The sequence below is a fragment of the Conger conger genome, chromosome 11 (genome assembly GCF_963514075.1).
Source record: "Conger conger chromosome 11, fConCon1.1, whole genome shotgun sequence".
NCBI lineage: Eukaryota > Metazoa > Chordata > Actinopteri > Anguilliformes > Congridae > Conger > Conger conger.
The window spans coordinates 33,727,856-33,743,980 of NC_083770.1; the positions used below are offsets into that span (position 1 = coordinate 33,727,856).

The window sequence follows — 16,125 nt, forward strand, 5'->3', positions numbered from 1 at the left end:
ACAGGCTATAGATTTAAGTGGGTGTGACCTTTGTCAAACACTCAAACAAATGACCCTTTTACTGCCTGAGTTTGCCTTGGCTGTTGTAAGAATTAAATAAAAGGTCTCACCAGAAATATATCAAAAAGTTAAAGCTAGTTCAGTGAGACAAACAGTCCTGTACAGTTTAATTGTCTTTAATTCATCTTAGCATTTACAAAGTTATAAATCAACTGACAGGCCAGGTATGAGGTGTTTCATCATCATTCATTTATGGGTTGAGTGTCTTCCAAGTTTGTGAAGCCAAAGCCATCTGGGCTTTATAAGACTGTGTGAGCTTTCTGCTGAGGGAGACTGGTACCCTGCATGTGAACACAAGATCAGTCTGACAAGGAGCCTATAGCAACTAAACATACAAGTGTGTGTGTGTGTGTGTGTGTGTGTGTGTGTGTGTGTGTGTGTGTGTGTGTGTGTGTGTGTGCGTGTGTGCGTGTGTGCATATGTTCGTGTATATAGGAATCTGTATATAGGCCAGGCAGACAGAGAGCAGCCCCCTCTCTCACAGAAAATTATATCCATACAGCAAGCCTCAGCTGGATCTCACTTCATTATTATCTTCAAACCTTACCCCTGTGTTTACAGTACATATTGTTTAAAAAACTCCCCTGGCAGATGGTGAGTACGGCAAAGTGATGCTGCATTGTAGCATGTAATTCAAGTATTCAAGTATTTAATTTGATGCATTGGTTAGCCAGTTTGACAGAGAATGTAATTTGATTTCGGGTTTATTTACCCTGGTGTTAAACAGTCCCTGCAAGAAGAGTCATAAAAATTGGAAATCTAATTCCTTGGAAAAAAAACAGCCCCATGAATATACAAAACCTAACCAGTGGTTTCCAGTTTAATGCACTGAAGCCAAATCAAATATATAAAGCCCTTTGTGATATTAGAGGTATCATGGGAAGAGAGTGCTTATTTTATTGTGTAAACCCCCAGATATGATCCATTATAGCACTTTCCTCCGGCACAGCTGCCTTCTGGAGTTAGCGCCAAGTCTGCACACAACGGCCCCACTGTGACTCTACTGTGTGACCTGTCTTTAAAACGGAAGGACCGTGACATCCGATGTGAATTACAGATAATAAACATTCAGACCAATAACAAAACGCATAAGTTGAACTTCTGATGGTGAGGAGACCAACTTTCATTCTCACTTTGATTCTTTGGCAAATGGGGGATATCCTGATGAAAAACGCATTGGCCGTATGTAAGAATTATGGAAAGCCCCGCAATCCTTTTCTGCCCAGCTTCTGTGATGTGTCACACACATAATATATCACGTCACACACACACCAAACCAAAGGATGAACCATTTAACAGGAGAAATCCAGAGGGAAATGTCCTCGTTAAAATCTTTCTTAACCACATGCTGACAGGTATATTTATATTACATTAAGTAGTGCCAAATGCAGGAATCTGTATGCACACCCTTATGCATTTAAACATGCCTGATTCCAGTGGGGGTTTCCCGAGTCTGGCACCCTAACATATTTGACAGAAGACAGCGATAACATTGCCCCTAATGGCCCCCATGTCAGTCAGACCAGGAAATGAAACATTTGCATTCGGGATCCCGTCTCAGGTTTTTGCAGGAGCAGGAACAAAGCCGGGTTCTGTGGTTCTACCCCGACAGAGAGGAGGGAAGGCAGATGTTGGGTACGCTCTTGTGGTGCCATTGCAGGAAAACGGGGGGCAGGTGTTTTGACATTCCCGTTGAAAGGGGAGGTTGCGGTGGGGGTCAGCGGGGGGTAGCATCTGGTCTTGATTAGGCTGTAATTGGCCACTTCCTCTCCCCTCACCTCTCCAGCGACCACGGCCGGGGCTGCCTGTTGACCCCTGTCTGCGGGCACTTTCGCAATACCGTGGTAACCCTCGCTGCACAATTGTTCAGCCTGTCTGGTGCTGACGGAGTGGTGGTAGGGGGCCTCCCATGAGAGACTATGTCTGAACTGAGGTCAGAAAATGGCAGCTTTGCCTCGACTGACCCCCCCCCCCCCACCACCATCCTGTCCCCCTTCCTCAACCAATGCGACTGTCAGTGAAAGGTGAAGGTTTTCAGAGGTTTTTCGGATTTAGGTGGCCCCTATTCCGGCCACTCCCTGCTGATGGAATTTGAAAGCCCCTCTCCTGCAGCTGCTGGATTCTGTCCTGTGGTTTAGGCCCACACAGCAGACTGCTCAGTGTTGAACAGTTTATATGAGTCTGGTGGGCTGCAATGTACTAGCCCGCATTTTCAAAAATACACTATCAGAGTTCATTTTGCACAGAACATCGTGCTGTCGTATGGCGGTCTGTGTGGGGGAAGACGGGTTGTGGCGGGTGCCAGCGGATGCCGGTTCCTGGGCTTCGGTGTTCTTGCCTGTGGCCGTGAGGGGACACTGGTTCTTATCCTCTGGCTGCTGGGGTGGCAGCAGCGTCCCCGTTTCTGGAGGCAGATGTGGGTCGCCGAAAAGCCGCTCTTTCAGGTCCCGCTCGGGATTAGCCGCACATGTGGCAGACATTACAGCTGTTTCCAGATGCAAAAATTAGAGAGGGGAACCAGCTGCTGTCAGCGGTGAGTGGTGCCAGAGAGAGAGAGGGAGAGGGAGGGAGAGAGAGAGAGAGAGAGAGAGAGCGAGAGTGTGTCAGGAGTGGTCTGGGTTATTCAATTGTCAGAGGACCTGGCCTGCCCCAATTTACAGTGTTATTCTTAAATCTATTAAGATGTGTTAACCTACTCGTGTCTCCTAAGACTGAAACAATACCCCTTGGCTTGCTCGTGTCACTGCAGTAAAATATAACAACTTGCAATTTACTGGAGGTCCTGGCCGCACAACTGTTTTTAAATTATGTCAAATGCTGGACAAATGTTTTTAGCCATAAATTTACATGGAGCAAATTGTAAACAGTAATGCAGATCATTTTGCACGTGTTGGCTTCTGACTCATGTGGTGGGGGAGTTGAATCCTATAGGATTAACAGTGTGTGAGTAATTTGCAGTGGTATCGCTCCCAATCTGTTAATATCATTATGGTTACATCACTATAATGGTTTTATGGTGTTCCAACCCATTTCTCTGCAATGTCTCAGAAAGCACAACGGTCAATGGGGGGTTTTGTACTTATTATAATTGTCTTGTGCAATAATTGTGATATTAGCATGCTGCTGGTAATTTGAGCCTGGTTTAGTTACTTTTAGGCTGATAACTTGCTCATTTCCCTCATTTGAGAACCTACACCAATGCAAATGGCAGCATCCCGGCTGTCTCTGATCACTAAGTAAGCAAAACCTATTTGACAGATAGCACAAACAGAAAGCCATTCATTTCTATTATTGTTTCTGCATATTACACTTGTGAATAATACAGAGCACTTCCCAGCTTAATTAATACATGGCCTTAACCCTTCCCCCTCAACATTAAAAAAGCCGAAAGAGACAAAGGTGTCCTTTTAAAGTAAGTAAAGCTTGCACCACCCAAGACTGTGCCAGAGGAGCACAAACCATTCTGCCTGAAAGAGAAACATTTTAGAAAATGCATTCCATGCCGTACACTACACAATACATTCTCCTTCTCCATTCTCCATTTGTTTCCCTTTATGGTTGTGGAGGGACATATTGTTAGGTGTCTGAACACAGAAAGGGTAAGTTCGCTCTGATGAAGAGCAGCTGGCTCACAGAGCCAGAGCCCTGCTCCTCCACACCAGCCCCCACTTTTCCGTCTTTTGGGATAAAGATGTAAAACAAGCACATTTGAGGGATCCCAGGTACAGTCTGTTCAGCTGTGGGCTAGTTTGGCAGGTTGCCATTTGTGTTCTGCCCCCAGTCTAAACACGTGTCCTTGCCCTGACCCCTGACAGGTTCTCAAGTGGGTGGAGGAGACTGTCCAGGCCATGAAGGTCCACCTGCTATCCTCCAACCATGAGACCGCCCAGGAGAACCAGTGGGAGGTGCCCTTTGACCCCAGCCTGAAAGAGGTCACCGTGTCCCTCAGTGGCCCCGCTCCACAGATCGAACTGAAGGACCCTTTTGGTAGGCCCTGTGGCCATTGTGTGTTATGTTATGGCTGTGTGTGGTTTTCTCTGCAGACTGTGGTATTTGTCTGCTCAGGATCTGTTTTCTGTGTTTGATTTCCTTCATTTCAGTTCCAAAAGCACACAGTACATCACTGTCTGCCTTAGTGGCCTTGGCAGGGTGCCACTGTGTCCTCAGTAGGGCTGTGGGCAGGATGCCAGGTGTCCTCAGTCGTTGTGTACTAGTCACTGGTGCAGACGTTTAAAAGTGTGGCTGACTGTGTGTGTTTTTAGGCCGCAGTGTTGGAGAGGTGCAGGGGCTAACAGAACTGCTGAATATCCCAAACTCTGCTCGTGTGGTTAACCTGAAGTACCCCCGGCCAGGAACATGGACTCTGAAGGTACTCCTCAGTCATCCATGTGTCCATGACATTCTGCATGGATTAAACACAGGTCTGCACTGTATTTTGAAAGAAATAGACAATTGATTGGTAGCAGGGTGATATGTATCTGCCCACATATACGTGCGTCCAAGCACGGATATAAGATGTGCCCTGGTAAGTGCTGTGTGGGGGCAGATTGCCCAGTGGTTGCGGTTCTGGTTTGGTTCAGCTGCGTTTTTCTGCACGATGGCTTTCTCGGTCTGTGCTGCTGGATTAAGCGTTTGTGTTTTTACCCAGACGGGCTGCAGCGGACGCCACACCCTCAGGGTCACAGGGGTCAGCAACCTGGACTTCCGGGCGGGATTCTCCAGCATACCTGTGACAGAGTTCAACAACACCAGGGAGCGACCCATTCAAGGTACTTCAAGCTTTCGCTGCCGACTGTGTCCTGATAATGTCAGGGAGTGTCCGTGTGAGTCTGCATATATGTATACTGTATGCAGAAATGTCCAGGCAGTTTGTCCGTGTGTATTTGTATGTGTATGTGTGTGTGTGTGTGTGTGTGTGCTAGTTTGTATGTGTGCAAGACAGTGTGTGTGTCTGTGGGCAAGACATGTGTGCATGGGCATATGTGTGTAAGGGTGCATGTGGCGTGCATATGTTTGTCTATAGATGCATGCTTTGTCTATGAATGGGAGAGGCAGAGAATAACAGTGGTCAACTAGCATGGTGTAGCCTGTAGCTGTGTAGCTCCCATTAAAGTACCTATTGTCAAGCTGCCAAAAGTTTGTGTCCATGTCCTTTTATGTATATAAGACGGTCTAGTTACCCCACATCTCCTCCTGACATCACACTGGCAATCCAGCTCCAGGAATGAGCCCTTCCTGCACTTAAACAGCCCCTCCACAAATGGTCACACTGTGAATATGTGCCTGTTTACACGTGTATGCAGATGTGTGTAGTATGTCTGTAGTCTCTGACTGTCAGTCCCTTCCCCCTCTCGTGGTCGCAGGTGTCCCAGCTCATGTGCTTTTGAAGTGTACGGGTCTGACCCCGCCAGGACTGCTCAGTCACGTGGAGCTGGTTTCAGCTTCTGGACGGCCCCTCCGAAACTTTCCCATCCCGCTGCCCGCGGACCGCGGCAGCCATGGGCTCTGGAACGTTCCGGAATTCCGCACTCCTTCCGAGAGTTTCTTCCTGAAAGTCTCCGGGAAGGACTCAGATGGATATCGCTTCCAGCGACTGTCCACTGTCTCCTACACCAACATCGTCCCAGGCAAGAGCCCTCAAACCCCTGCCATGACGTAACTCAGTGCAGCATGCTCAATCATGTGCTATTATCTATGGTCCTTGTATTGTATGATATGTGCATTGTTCATTATTTGGCCTGGTATCTCTTTAGAAAAAGACTTTGATCTCACAGTGACATCATGGTTAAGAAAGTATAAATAAATGTGAATGTGCTGGGTACTTATTACTTTACACTGACAACGGGATTTCTGTCCTCCAACAGAGGCTCCAATAGTGAGCATGCCCATTACTACAAAGGGCTTCTTCATGCAGCCTGCTGTGATTGAATGTTCTGTGGAGAGCGAGGTTCCCTATAGGCTGAGATTCACCAGAGGCGGAGCCAGGCTTGGGGAGGAGAAGTTCTTCCAGTGGGTTGCTTTTTCCTTTAGACAACCATAATGGACAGTAGCTAAATTATAGATTCTGTATAGAAAAATATATTCTGTGACTTTTTCTGAAAACTGTCAGTTGTGTCTATGGTACAACAGTCTTCCTTCTGAAAATGCAATTTCTCAATTTCTCATTAGCCTGAGGAATATCAAATAGAATATTGAATAATAAACATTACATTATACAATGTAATATTTTGTAAATAAAAAGGTTCAATGGTGTAAATTCTTTGCCAAAGATAATTCAGGGCTCGCTCTCACCCCACTGCACACCATGTTTTAGGTTCTCTGCCAAAGCATCATGGGAAATCCCACATGCCTCTGGAGAGGATGAGGGCCAGTATGAGTGTGTGGCTCAGAGCAAGGCTGGACTGGGTCAGGCTCATACACAGCTAACAGTGAGAGGTCTGTGACGGAAGTGTACACATATACATACACACACACACAAACGTGCCAAATGTCACCATAAAATGTATTGCTGTTGCTGTGATTTGACATGAGTTATATATGTCTTTTTTGAACTAAAATTTTAAAACAATGGACTGTACTGAGACTAAATCATTCTTCATACTGGATTTGCTGGATCTGGTTAACCTCTTTTTTTGTGGTTAACCAAAAGGCACCCCCCACCCTCCTCTCCTCCTCTGTCTCCCTGATCTAGACCCCCCTCCTGTGCTGAAACCCGCCCTGAACGTGACCTCCGCTCCGGGGGGCGTGGCTGTGCTGACCTGCCTGGTGGAGGGTTCCACGCGCCACAACCTGACGTGGTGGCGTGATGGGCGGGGCCTGGGCGGTCACACGGGCAGAGTCAGGGTGCTGCGAAACACCTCCCTGGAGATCAGCGGGGTTCTGCCTCACGACTCGGGGGAGTACCAGTGCGTGGCCTCGAACACTCAAGGAGAGAGCACAGCCATCGTTTGGCTTCTGGTGCCAGGTAACTCCCACCTACTCAGACGCTATGTCCTATTACAGCCTTGCAAGAGTCGCCATAGAAGTGGCATGACCTCTAGCCCGCCACCTCAAACCTTCGGTCAATTTAGTTACTAAATTAGTTACAATTTAGTGCAAGAAAGAAAGTGCTGCAGTCCTCAAACCTGAGCAATGCGATACACTTCCACTCAAAATAAGATATTGGTAGCTCTTCATTGCTAATATTTACGTTTTCTTATTTAGTCGTAACTGTCCGAGTGTTCTTCTTTTGTGAGAAATAAGTATTTTGTTTTATATGTACTAATGTTTGATTGTCAGTTTCGGATTTTACTATTTCCACTGTGTTTCAAATGCACAGTAAAATGTCCAGTGTTAATTCAGTTCTTAACATAGTACATATGAGTCCAATAGGGAGTGGCTTGTAACACTGAACATTTTACTTAGTGATGTGTAATTTTGAGAATACTGCATGTTCAGTAAAGAGTTCACTAGGCTTGCAAGTGCCGTAGGGAGAGTGACATCTGGCCTCTATTACAGATCGTAATTCAGGCGGTGGAGTGGTCCTATTAGCTCCTGCTTCTCTCCAAATGCTTGAAGCTGGAATGTGGATAAATCAGGAGAATTAGCGCAGGTTTAAAAAAAAAAAAGATTAATAAATTGCAGCACCATTATGCGTATTTAGCTGTAGTAATGCTTGAGTTGTCATTATTGAATGCTGAATCAGATGTGAATAGTCTCTCTTACGGTGATTGCTTTCCGCACCTCGTCACGGCTTCGACCGAGGCTCGACCCCCCCCCCCCCCCCGGTGCTCTTCTTCAGCGATTTGATTTGATTGCGTTGATGCCATTGCATGCGCTTGGAGCAACTGACCCGTTATGTGTAGTAAAAAGCATGTGAATCATTGTTCAGAATCGGGGTTCCTTTTGGCAGAGGCTCCCTCCGTGATGGTGATCCCCCGAACCATGAAGTTTTCTCGAGGGGGCGAGGTCCACTTTGCCTGCACTGCATCTGGTTCTCCCCAGCCACAGACCTTCTGGAGCCATGGAAACCTCTTTATCACAAGCAGACGCAGGTACAGAACACCACTGCCCCCTCCCCCCACTCCCAAACAAGTACAAACAGACACACACACACACACACACCAGCCTCTCAATCCCAACTGTGTCTGTAGAGTTTAAACCTGTGTCACCGAAGCTCCCTGAAGCATATGTACACCCCAGCTCATATTGTTTTGAGGTTTCCATTTATCATACTATTATTTCAAAAGACTCCAGTTGTGTCATATTTTTTTTTGTTACGTTTACACACATTACTAAAATACGGTTTTGGTTTTTAGAGAAGTTTGCAACCTGTACTGACTTTACTAATAGTAGGTAAGAAGAACATATTCCTTCCTCCCTCTCTATAATGCTTTTTTAATGTTCTTTCCCTTGGAAACCAATTTCTTAATTAACAATATGCAGGAAAAGAATAGGTTGAACTCCAAACTGTGTTTTGTATGATTAGAGCAGCGGTGGCCAACCCTGGTTCTGGAGAGCTGCAGGATGAGCTGGCTTTTGTTGTTACTCAGCAGTTAATCGATCAGTGAAAGCAGTTGATTACACAGTTAACTCACTTCACCTGGTTCTTGGGTTTGAATTGGTTTTAGGGTAAAAAAAAAAAAGACCCTGCGGCTCTCCAGGCCCAGGGTTGGCCACCCCTGGATTAAAGGCAGTAGAAGTATACAGTACAAAAGAAATACAGCTTTTTAGTAGTCGGAATACCATCAAGGCAGCATGGGGAGATAAACTGTATATTTGTGTTAAACCGCCAGGTACAAGTGGGTTATTGTGTCACTGCTAAGCGTGCCTTCCCCAATTCCATTCAGAGTGTTCATTTCTAAACATGGAACGCTGACAATCAGAGAAGCCTCCCCAGAGGATGCTGGGAACTACACGTGTCTGGCGTCCAATGAGGCCGGAACCGCGACCCAGACAGCCTCGCTGATATACACAGGTGCGTGATGAACAGGGCTGGCTGACAGCTGGGAGGGAGAGGGGCTTTGATTGACAGCAGCACATTTCCTGATCTATTGTAGGTCTGACAGCTTGTTGGGTGGAGTTTTTAACCTACACGTCAGTCTTGGGGGAGGCAACAGTGGGTGCCTCAATGATTGAACGTCTTGAAAGTTTTTCACTCAGTGCACTGGATTTGACAGTTGCCTGACTAGATGCCCTGCCCCATTGCAATTTCCGTATTGATGATTTCACTGCTTTTTTTGCATTGATTTGATTGGCTGTCTCCCACTTGCACACACCAGGGTGTGTATTGCCAACACTGATGCTATTTATAGACAGTTCTATTTCCCCTAGTGGGCTAAATATACATTTCTACTGAAGTGCTATTATTATCGCTGATGGTTGTGCTTTGTTGGATATGTGCATACAGTTAAATGCATGTACTAATAACATTTTTATTTTCAAATCAAACAATGATTATTAGACAAAATTCACACAATATACATTTATTTCACTGGATTTTTTCCCCCCACCATTCTTTGCAAACGCTACAGTGTGTGAAAATCCCAGGAAATTAGCAGTTTCTGAGATACTCAAACCACCCTGTCTGCCACCAACAATCATCCCACGGTCAAAGTCACTTAGATGACATTTTTTCCCCATTCTAATGATTGATGTGAACCTTAACTGAAGCTCCTGACCTGTATCTACATGAATGTATGCATTGCACTGCTGCCACACAATTGGCGAAGTAGGTCGCATGAATAAGTAGGTATAATACAGTAAAAATGTTCCTAATATAGAGCTCGGAGAGTGTATATTCAAAAAGCAATTCTCCATTTGTCCAGGGTGAAATCCATGAAGCTGCCCTTTGTTACCTTTTTATAGATTTATTTCTCCCCAATCCATAGAAGCCCCTGACATATCAGCCACGAGACAGAGCGTGCTTGCAGTTGCTGGAGGAGATGCTACGTTAGAGTGCCAAGCTACAGGGGACCCCCAACCTCTTGTTAAGTGGTTTAAAGGTAAGCAGGATCACCATGGTAATGCATTCATGCAATATCGAAGGGATAGATTATACTCAGTAGGATCCCATCTTGACGTTTTGCTCATTTGAGAAAGTGGGGTTGTTAATTAAGTAAATGTGACTGTGTGTGTGTTTCTGTGCTTGTGTGCCCGTAGGTGATCTGCAGGTTGGTAAACCAGCGTTTGCGGAACAGGACGCCCGTCGCGGGACGCTGCATTTCGGGAAGGTGCAGGAGAGGGACGCTGGGGAGTACCGCTGTGTCGCCAGCAGCTCCGCAGGGACGTCTTCTGCCACGGTCACGCTAGAGGTCGGAGGTCAGTTTGCCCTCCTTCCATTGTCTGTATATTTGAGCACATATACTAACACAGTCTTGCATTAACAAACCATTGAAACACAATGACACAAATTAATTACATTGCAAAAAACGAAAAATAAGTCATCACAACAAGTGTTTGTCTTATATTTAGACTTATTTCCATTTTTTTTTTTGCTACGTGAAACAAAAATATTTCCAATGAGGTGATTTAAATGAGTTTTGCCAATGGGGTAAGAAACTTAAAAGAGGCTAATATTTTTCATGTGAAAAAAGTAAGATCGTAAGTCTCATTACAAGACTAAAACACTTTTTTGCGGTGTATTTGCGGTGTATTCACAACAATTATTTACAAGGCACAATATTTCAGGATGTCCAAGTCCAATATTGCATGTGTGCACCTCCATTCACTTGTGCAGTGGTTCCCCATTTCTTGGAGACCCCTGGTGATGTCGCTGCCAACATTGGGGAGAATGTGACGTTGCCCTGCGTGGCTCGCGGTTTCCCCGCTCCTACGGTCACTTGGAGTCGAAAGGCCGGGCTGATGATCCCCACCAGGCCCGATGGGAACAGTGGGACCCTGCAGCTTGAGTCCGGGGCGCTGCTGATCCACAGTGAGTTACAGCTGCCCTTGCACCCCGGTCCTCACCCTCACCCACACCCTCATGTCCCCAAACCGTACACCATGAGTCATCACGTCTACAAGCCAGCGCGATCTGCCATAAATCTCCCTGTGACACAGCCGACCGCACCGCGGAGTGAGTCAAACGCTGCACTGTGACTGGCGTGTCAGAGAGGATTGTGGGTATGTGGAAAATTCTGTGACAACCCTCTCAGGTTTTCTGGCTCACTCATATTTCCAGGTGACATGACCAAATACTAGAAATTCCTCACTGATCGTCCTCAAGAGAGGCATTTGAAAATATGAACTTTTATAGAGAGCAGGCTCTATCTGACACGGAGACCGGAGCACGTAAGGACAGGCTGATTTCCCCCATGTCGGTACTTACAGTAGGGCTCTGGCAAGAGTAAGACCAGGAGAAGGTGAGCTGCTCTGGCTCAGTGCCTTCTTACATCTTTATGTGGCCGGCTGCATGATGTTTTATTGCAGATACTGCATTTCAATTTCAGGAAGGTGATGCCCCTCCCTTCATGGGGTTCGCCCCTGTGTCTTTTCTATGCTTTACTGAGCTTGTCCGGTGTATTGGAATGGAACCTATGAAATACTCTCAACAAGTGAAAATCCCACCTTCTGGTCATCTTGGTTGGCTTAATTGCACCAGCCATGATCAGTCGAGCACAGAAAACCAAAACCCAGGTCTGAGTGTAGCTGTATTGGGCCTTTTCTTACCTGGCTACAAGTGACACAAAATGTGTCATCTCCATTTGGGGAATTATAAAGTGTGAATTTCTCCTCAGGTGTGTGGCTGGATGATGAAGGTCTGTACATCTGCGAGGCTCAGAATCCGTTTGGATCCATCAGGACAGAGGCCAGGATCAGCGTCTCTGGCCTGGGTCAGTATCTTCACAGCTGGGAATGGACACGGTCACAGACTCAGGACTGTTCTCTGCCTGCTGATGAGAGGCACCTAGTAACATTAGTACAATAGGGAGCTTTGCAACAGCTCTTCATGAAACCTTGTTTATACGTTTTCTGTTTGGCCAACAGTCACAGGTGGGTTTAGATTTAAGCCTGCATTGAGCCTCTTTCCCGTCATGAGCTGAGGGCTGAGTCCCAAATTGTGATTCAAACTTGTGGACTGGTTAATGTGTAAATCAAGCATGGAAGTTAATGTTCATGTGATCAAGTGGGTCCCAAAACTCAAGTACAAAAACTGTGCAATTCACCAGAAGTTCTCTTGTTGTACTTGGGAAGACCTAAATTTCAAATCTGCTTCAGAGCACGCTTTGAGTTCCCAGTCGCCATTACGTTTTCAGAGCCCACAGCAAAGAAGACATTGGAATTTGAAATATGCAATCAACTATAAAGCACTTTGAGACACAGCCCCTATCTTTCTTTTTCACTCTATGTTTTCTATCTCTTGGCCCACAGAACCTCCTCTTTTGGCTCAGGGTGCCTCCATACTCTCCACTGTGATTGGTCAGTCCCTCGCCATTCCTTGCATGTTATTGGATGGAATTCCTCTTCCAGACAGGCATTGGACACACAATGGAAGACCAGTAAGAACAACAGTTGGGAATCCTCTGTCACTTTGATTTTTCCTTCACAGTGCGAATGAGAAATTATTTGTAATGTTATATACAGTAACAAATATAATACTATACTTTGTGCTTTTCCACAGGTCCAGCTGAATTCCAGAACCTTCCTCAGGAGTGATGGCAGTCTGTATGTTGACAGGGCTATACCAGAGGATGCTGGGATATATGTCTGCACAGCCATTAATTTGGCAGGGTCGATGAACATATCAGTAACCCTGGAGGTCCACGGTGAGGGAGGCTGCTTGCTCCTTCTTTTCAATGGACTGATAAAGAATAATTAACTGAAGAACTGAGGCTGAGTCTAAATACAAAAAACAACAGACCCACCACATCGAATGTAAACACATTTGAATAAATTAACATCCCCAGAGGCGTAGGTTCACGCATGGATGCAGTGTTAAATCTTGCGTCTTTAGACAAGCTAGATAATAATCTGAAGATAATTTGCAATGTTTCTGTAAGATAATTGAGATTTGTTTTCGCCTCACAAATCTGGTTAATGCTCTGATAACTTTATTTGTCCTTGTTTCTTCTTTCTTCCCCATAGTTCCCCCAGAGATAAATCCGGGTCCTTTCCATTATGTCGCCACTGAGCATGAGGCCATTACTCTGTCATGTGACTCCACTGGGGTTCCTAAACCAACTGTCTCCTGGTCCAAGGTTGGTTGCAATCCTTGTTGCTTAGAAACTTCATTCCATGAATGAAAGTTTTGGCCCTGGCTTGCAAAAAACAAAATGATGAATTACCTTGTGACATACGCTGAATATTATCTGATGGAGTCTGGCAACGTTTGAGCGATTCGGGACCATTTGATACATTTTACTTCCTCTGAAATAGTCAACTACTACTACAGAAACTAAATTGTTCATGTTTTGCAGATATACTGCGTGTGCTTTGGTACGATGCATTTCACGGGGGTTATCCCATTGTCAGGCGAGTGTTCCTCTCACCCATCAATCTCCTGCGTTGTCAGTTTAGCTCCACAAGGGGATTGTCCATCTCTATTCTTGTCACATGAAAGTGAGTCTGCTAAAGGCATCTTCCTCTTAAAGGGAAAGAAGGGAAAGCAGTTCTTGGAGCGTGCTTTTGGAAGTTTATGAGGCTTCAGAATATGCTGTATCTTTGACCTTTTTCCTCAATCTGTGTTCTGCATTCTGCTTTCTTCCTCCTCCAGGGAAGGGAGACCCTGTCCCTGAACAAAACATCAGCCCGGGTGGATCAGGAGGGTCACCTGCACATCCTTAGCCCCTCCGAAAAGGATGCGGGTGTCTACGTCTGCACGGCCACCAGCCCTGTGGGGTATGCCAGCCAGGAGATGCAGCTTAGCATCAACAGTAAGACGTGCACTTTAAGCTACAGCTAGGGAGAAAGCTGTGTGATCTCTCGTACAAACAAAATAATGTGTGCCATTGATATTTATGAAATGCTGAATACTGAATATTTTCTTTAAATGAGTTATGTTAATTGAAATTACATTATTGTGAAGGGATTGTATGAAATATCAAGATCTTATTCTTGTCTTGTAAGTGTCCGTTTTTTCCATATATGACAATACTTGTGTGGTTGGTACTCGGTTCTTTTGTACAATTATCCATTATCCATTGTTATCCATCCAAGTTATCAGGCAATAATCTGAAGTAATTCTTCTAGAGAACTAACTATTAATGTTTAAAGGCCTATCCATCTATGTGAGTAATTGTTGGTGGCCATTGTATATTGTTCTCTTGTTAGCAAAGCCAAAAATTGTGGGTAAGAGCAGCAATCAGCCAGTGAAGATGGATGCTGAGGCAGGGTCAGAGATCGTTCTTCTCTGTGAAGTAGAGGGAATCCCTACCCCTTTGGTGACATGGACCAGGGATGGCCATCCCATCCCTCCAATTACAGCCTGGTAAGGATGTATCATCACAGAACACATATTCCACATGTTATAATGCCACAGGGAGGAGTCATAGGACTGTCCAGACCATCTCATTATACAGCATACTCATTATATGAACCAGGGTGAGTGTCTGATCCACCATGCTCTTTTGCCATGGACTTTGATTTAACAAACATTTAGAGGAAGCAGCTATCAAGCAGCTGAATCCAATTTAGTCGTATGCTTTTGAAGAGTCAGATCCTGTCGGGTTTAGTGGCAGGGCTCATTCCAGACATGTGGAACCACTACTGTCAGGACGAGGAACATGTTCCCAGATGAAGTCCTCAGGCACGTCTCCTTGCCCGTCGCACGCCCACGACGCGGGCCACCAATGGGGCTGCCCCACCCAGAGAGAACAGGAGCCCATGGGTGACGGTAGGAAATGGCGGGTCTGGGAAACTGTGGCAGACGAGTGTCTTGTCGCAGTCACGGCACAGCTGTAGCTTGAAGCCTGCTCAGTAGGAGGGGGGGTCACCTGGAAAACCAGCGGGGGGGGGGGGGGGGGGGGTGCATGGATGGAAAAATGGAGTGAGGTTTCAGTCTCCTGGGAATTGTCTGCCATAAAAACATTGCGCCAAATATTTTTTGCAGGCCCAGGATGATGAATATAACCCATCTCCCGGGCGTGGGAGGGTACTGCGTGGCTTCCCCCCCATGACTATGTTTTATGGGGTGTCACCTTAGTTACAGGAATTTTCACCGTTCGCCCCTATTCCACGTCACAGCCCCACCGCCCCCACCCCAAACCGACCCCTGAGTAGAGGAAGCCGCTTGCAGGACAGAAGGAAATCAATCAACACAGGACAGCCAGAGCTCCACCCCCTCTCTGAAGGTCCTCTGGGATGGGACCATGCAAACATAGCCATAGAACCAGCCTATACCGGGTCAAGAGGAGCTGTGGTCTTGCCTCAATGATTAGCCCGATTTTTCCATGTTGCACATAAGCCAGTGCTCATGGAGATAAATAGATGAGCCAAATGCTGATATGTTTGTGCCAAGCTCTGGAAGAAATATTTTGGGTTGAACTCTAGCTTTTGGGGTGTGCTGCCATTTCCCCGGACTGCTGCTTTCTGGAAGACCTTGTTGTGAGATGGCAGGGTCTTACTGTGGCTGAGGCCTCGATTAAGCCCACAGATTGACACCAAGGGGCTCCAGTCTGTTTCCACTGACATATTCCACTGTCAGTAGCAACAGAAATGGACCACATATAACTTGCTTTTGCGTTAGTCCTATTGGTACTGACCATGTTTCCCCCTACCTGATCCAGGTTCAGTGTGCTGCCATCTGGTTCTCTGAAGATAAGCAACTTACGACTGATTGATAGTAAACCGTACACCTGCTCTGCAGTAAACCCAGCAGGCAACGTTTCCCTCACCTACAATTTGCACGTACAAGGTACACACCTGTGCCACATTACACTGTCGTTTTGCTTGCACACCGTTATGTACCCCTTAAGTTAAGTACCCCTTTGAGTTTTACAAATTGCCATTTAATACCAATTTAAACGAAAGTTGCAAAAGACAATTACTCTGTATTCTAGATTAGTTGCTACATTTTGAATGGCTCCAGAAGAACTTACTCAAAGTGCTTCATAACCTTTCGTGTAGATTTAAAGTGCCCGACAAACA

At 45.9% G+C, this 16,125-nt stretch overlaps 1 protein-coding gene across 1 annotated transcript in view; it reads left to right on the forward strand.

Annotated features, from left to right (window-relative positions):
- The window catches only part of hmcn2 (hemicentin 2), a 63,998-nt gene that overhangs the window by 6,383 nt on the left and 41,490 nt on the right, over positions 1-16,125 (forward strand). Inside the window, exons 5-23 of the mRNA XM_061259798.1 lie at positions 3,876-4,047; positions 4,323-4,429; positions 4,709-4,829; positions 5,424-5,687; positions 5,925-6,069; positions 6,374-6,495; positions 6,752-7,024; positions 7,952-8,093; positions 8,889-9,016; positions 9,930-10,043; positions 10,201-10,359; positions 10,778-10,972; positions 11,778-11,873; positions 12,412-12,539; positions 12,662-12,806; positions 13,126-13,238; positions 13,754-13,913; positions 14,311-14,467; positions 15,765-15,892. Of these exons, the coding sequence (XP_061115782.1) occupies positions 3,876-4,047; positions 4,323-4,429; positions 4,709-4,829; positions 5,424-5,687; positions 5,925-6,069; positions 6,374-6,495; positions 6,752-7,024; positions 7,952-8,093; positions 8,889-9,016; positions 9,930-10,043; positions 10,201-10,359; positions 10,778-10,972; positions 11,778-11,873; positions 12,412-12,539; positions 12,662-12,806; positions 13,126-13,238; positions 13,754-13,913; positions 14,311-14,467; positions 15,765-15,892 (2,869 nt within the window). The remainder of the gene's footprint in view (positions 1-3,875; positions 4,048-4,322; positions 4,430-4,708; positions 4,830-5,423; positions 5,688-5,924; positions 6,070-6,373; positions 6,496-6,751; positions 7,025-7,951; positions 8,094-8,888; positions 9,017-9,929; positions 10,044-10,200; positions 10,360-10,777; positions 10,973-11,777; positions 11,874-12,411; positions 12,540-12,661; positions 12,807-13,125; positions 13,239-13,753; positions 13,914-14,310; positions 14,468-15,764; positions 15,893-16,125) is intronic.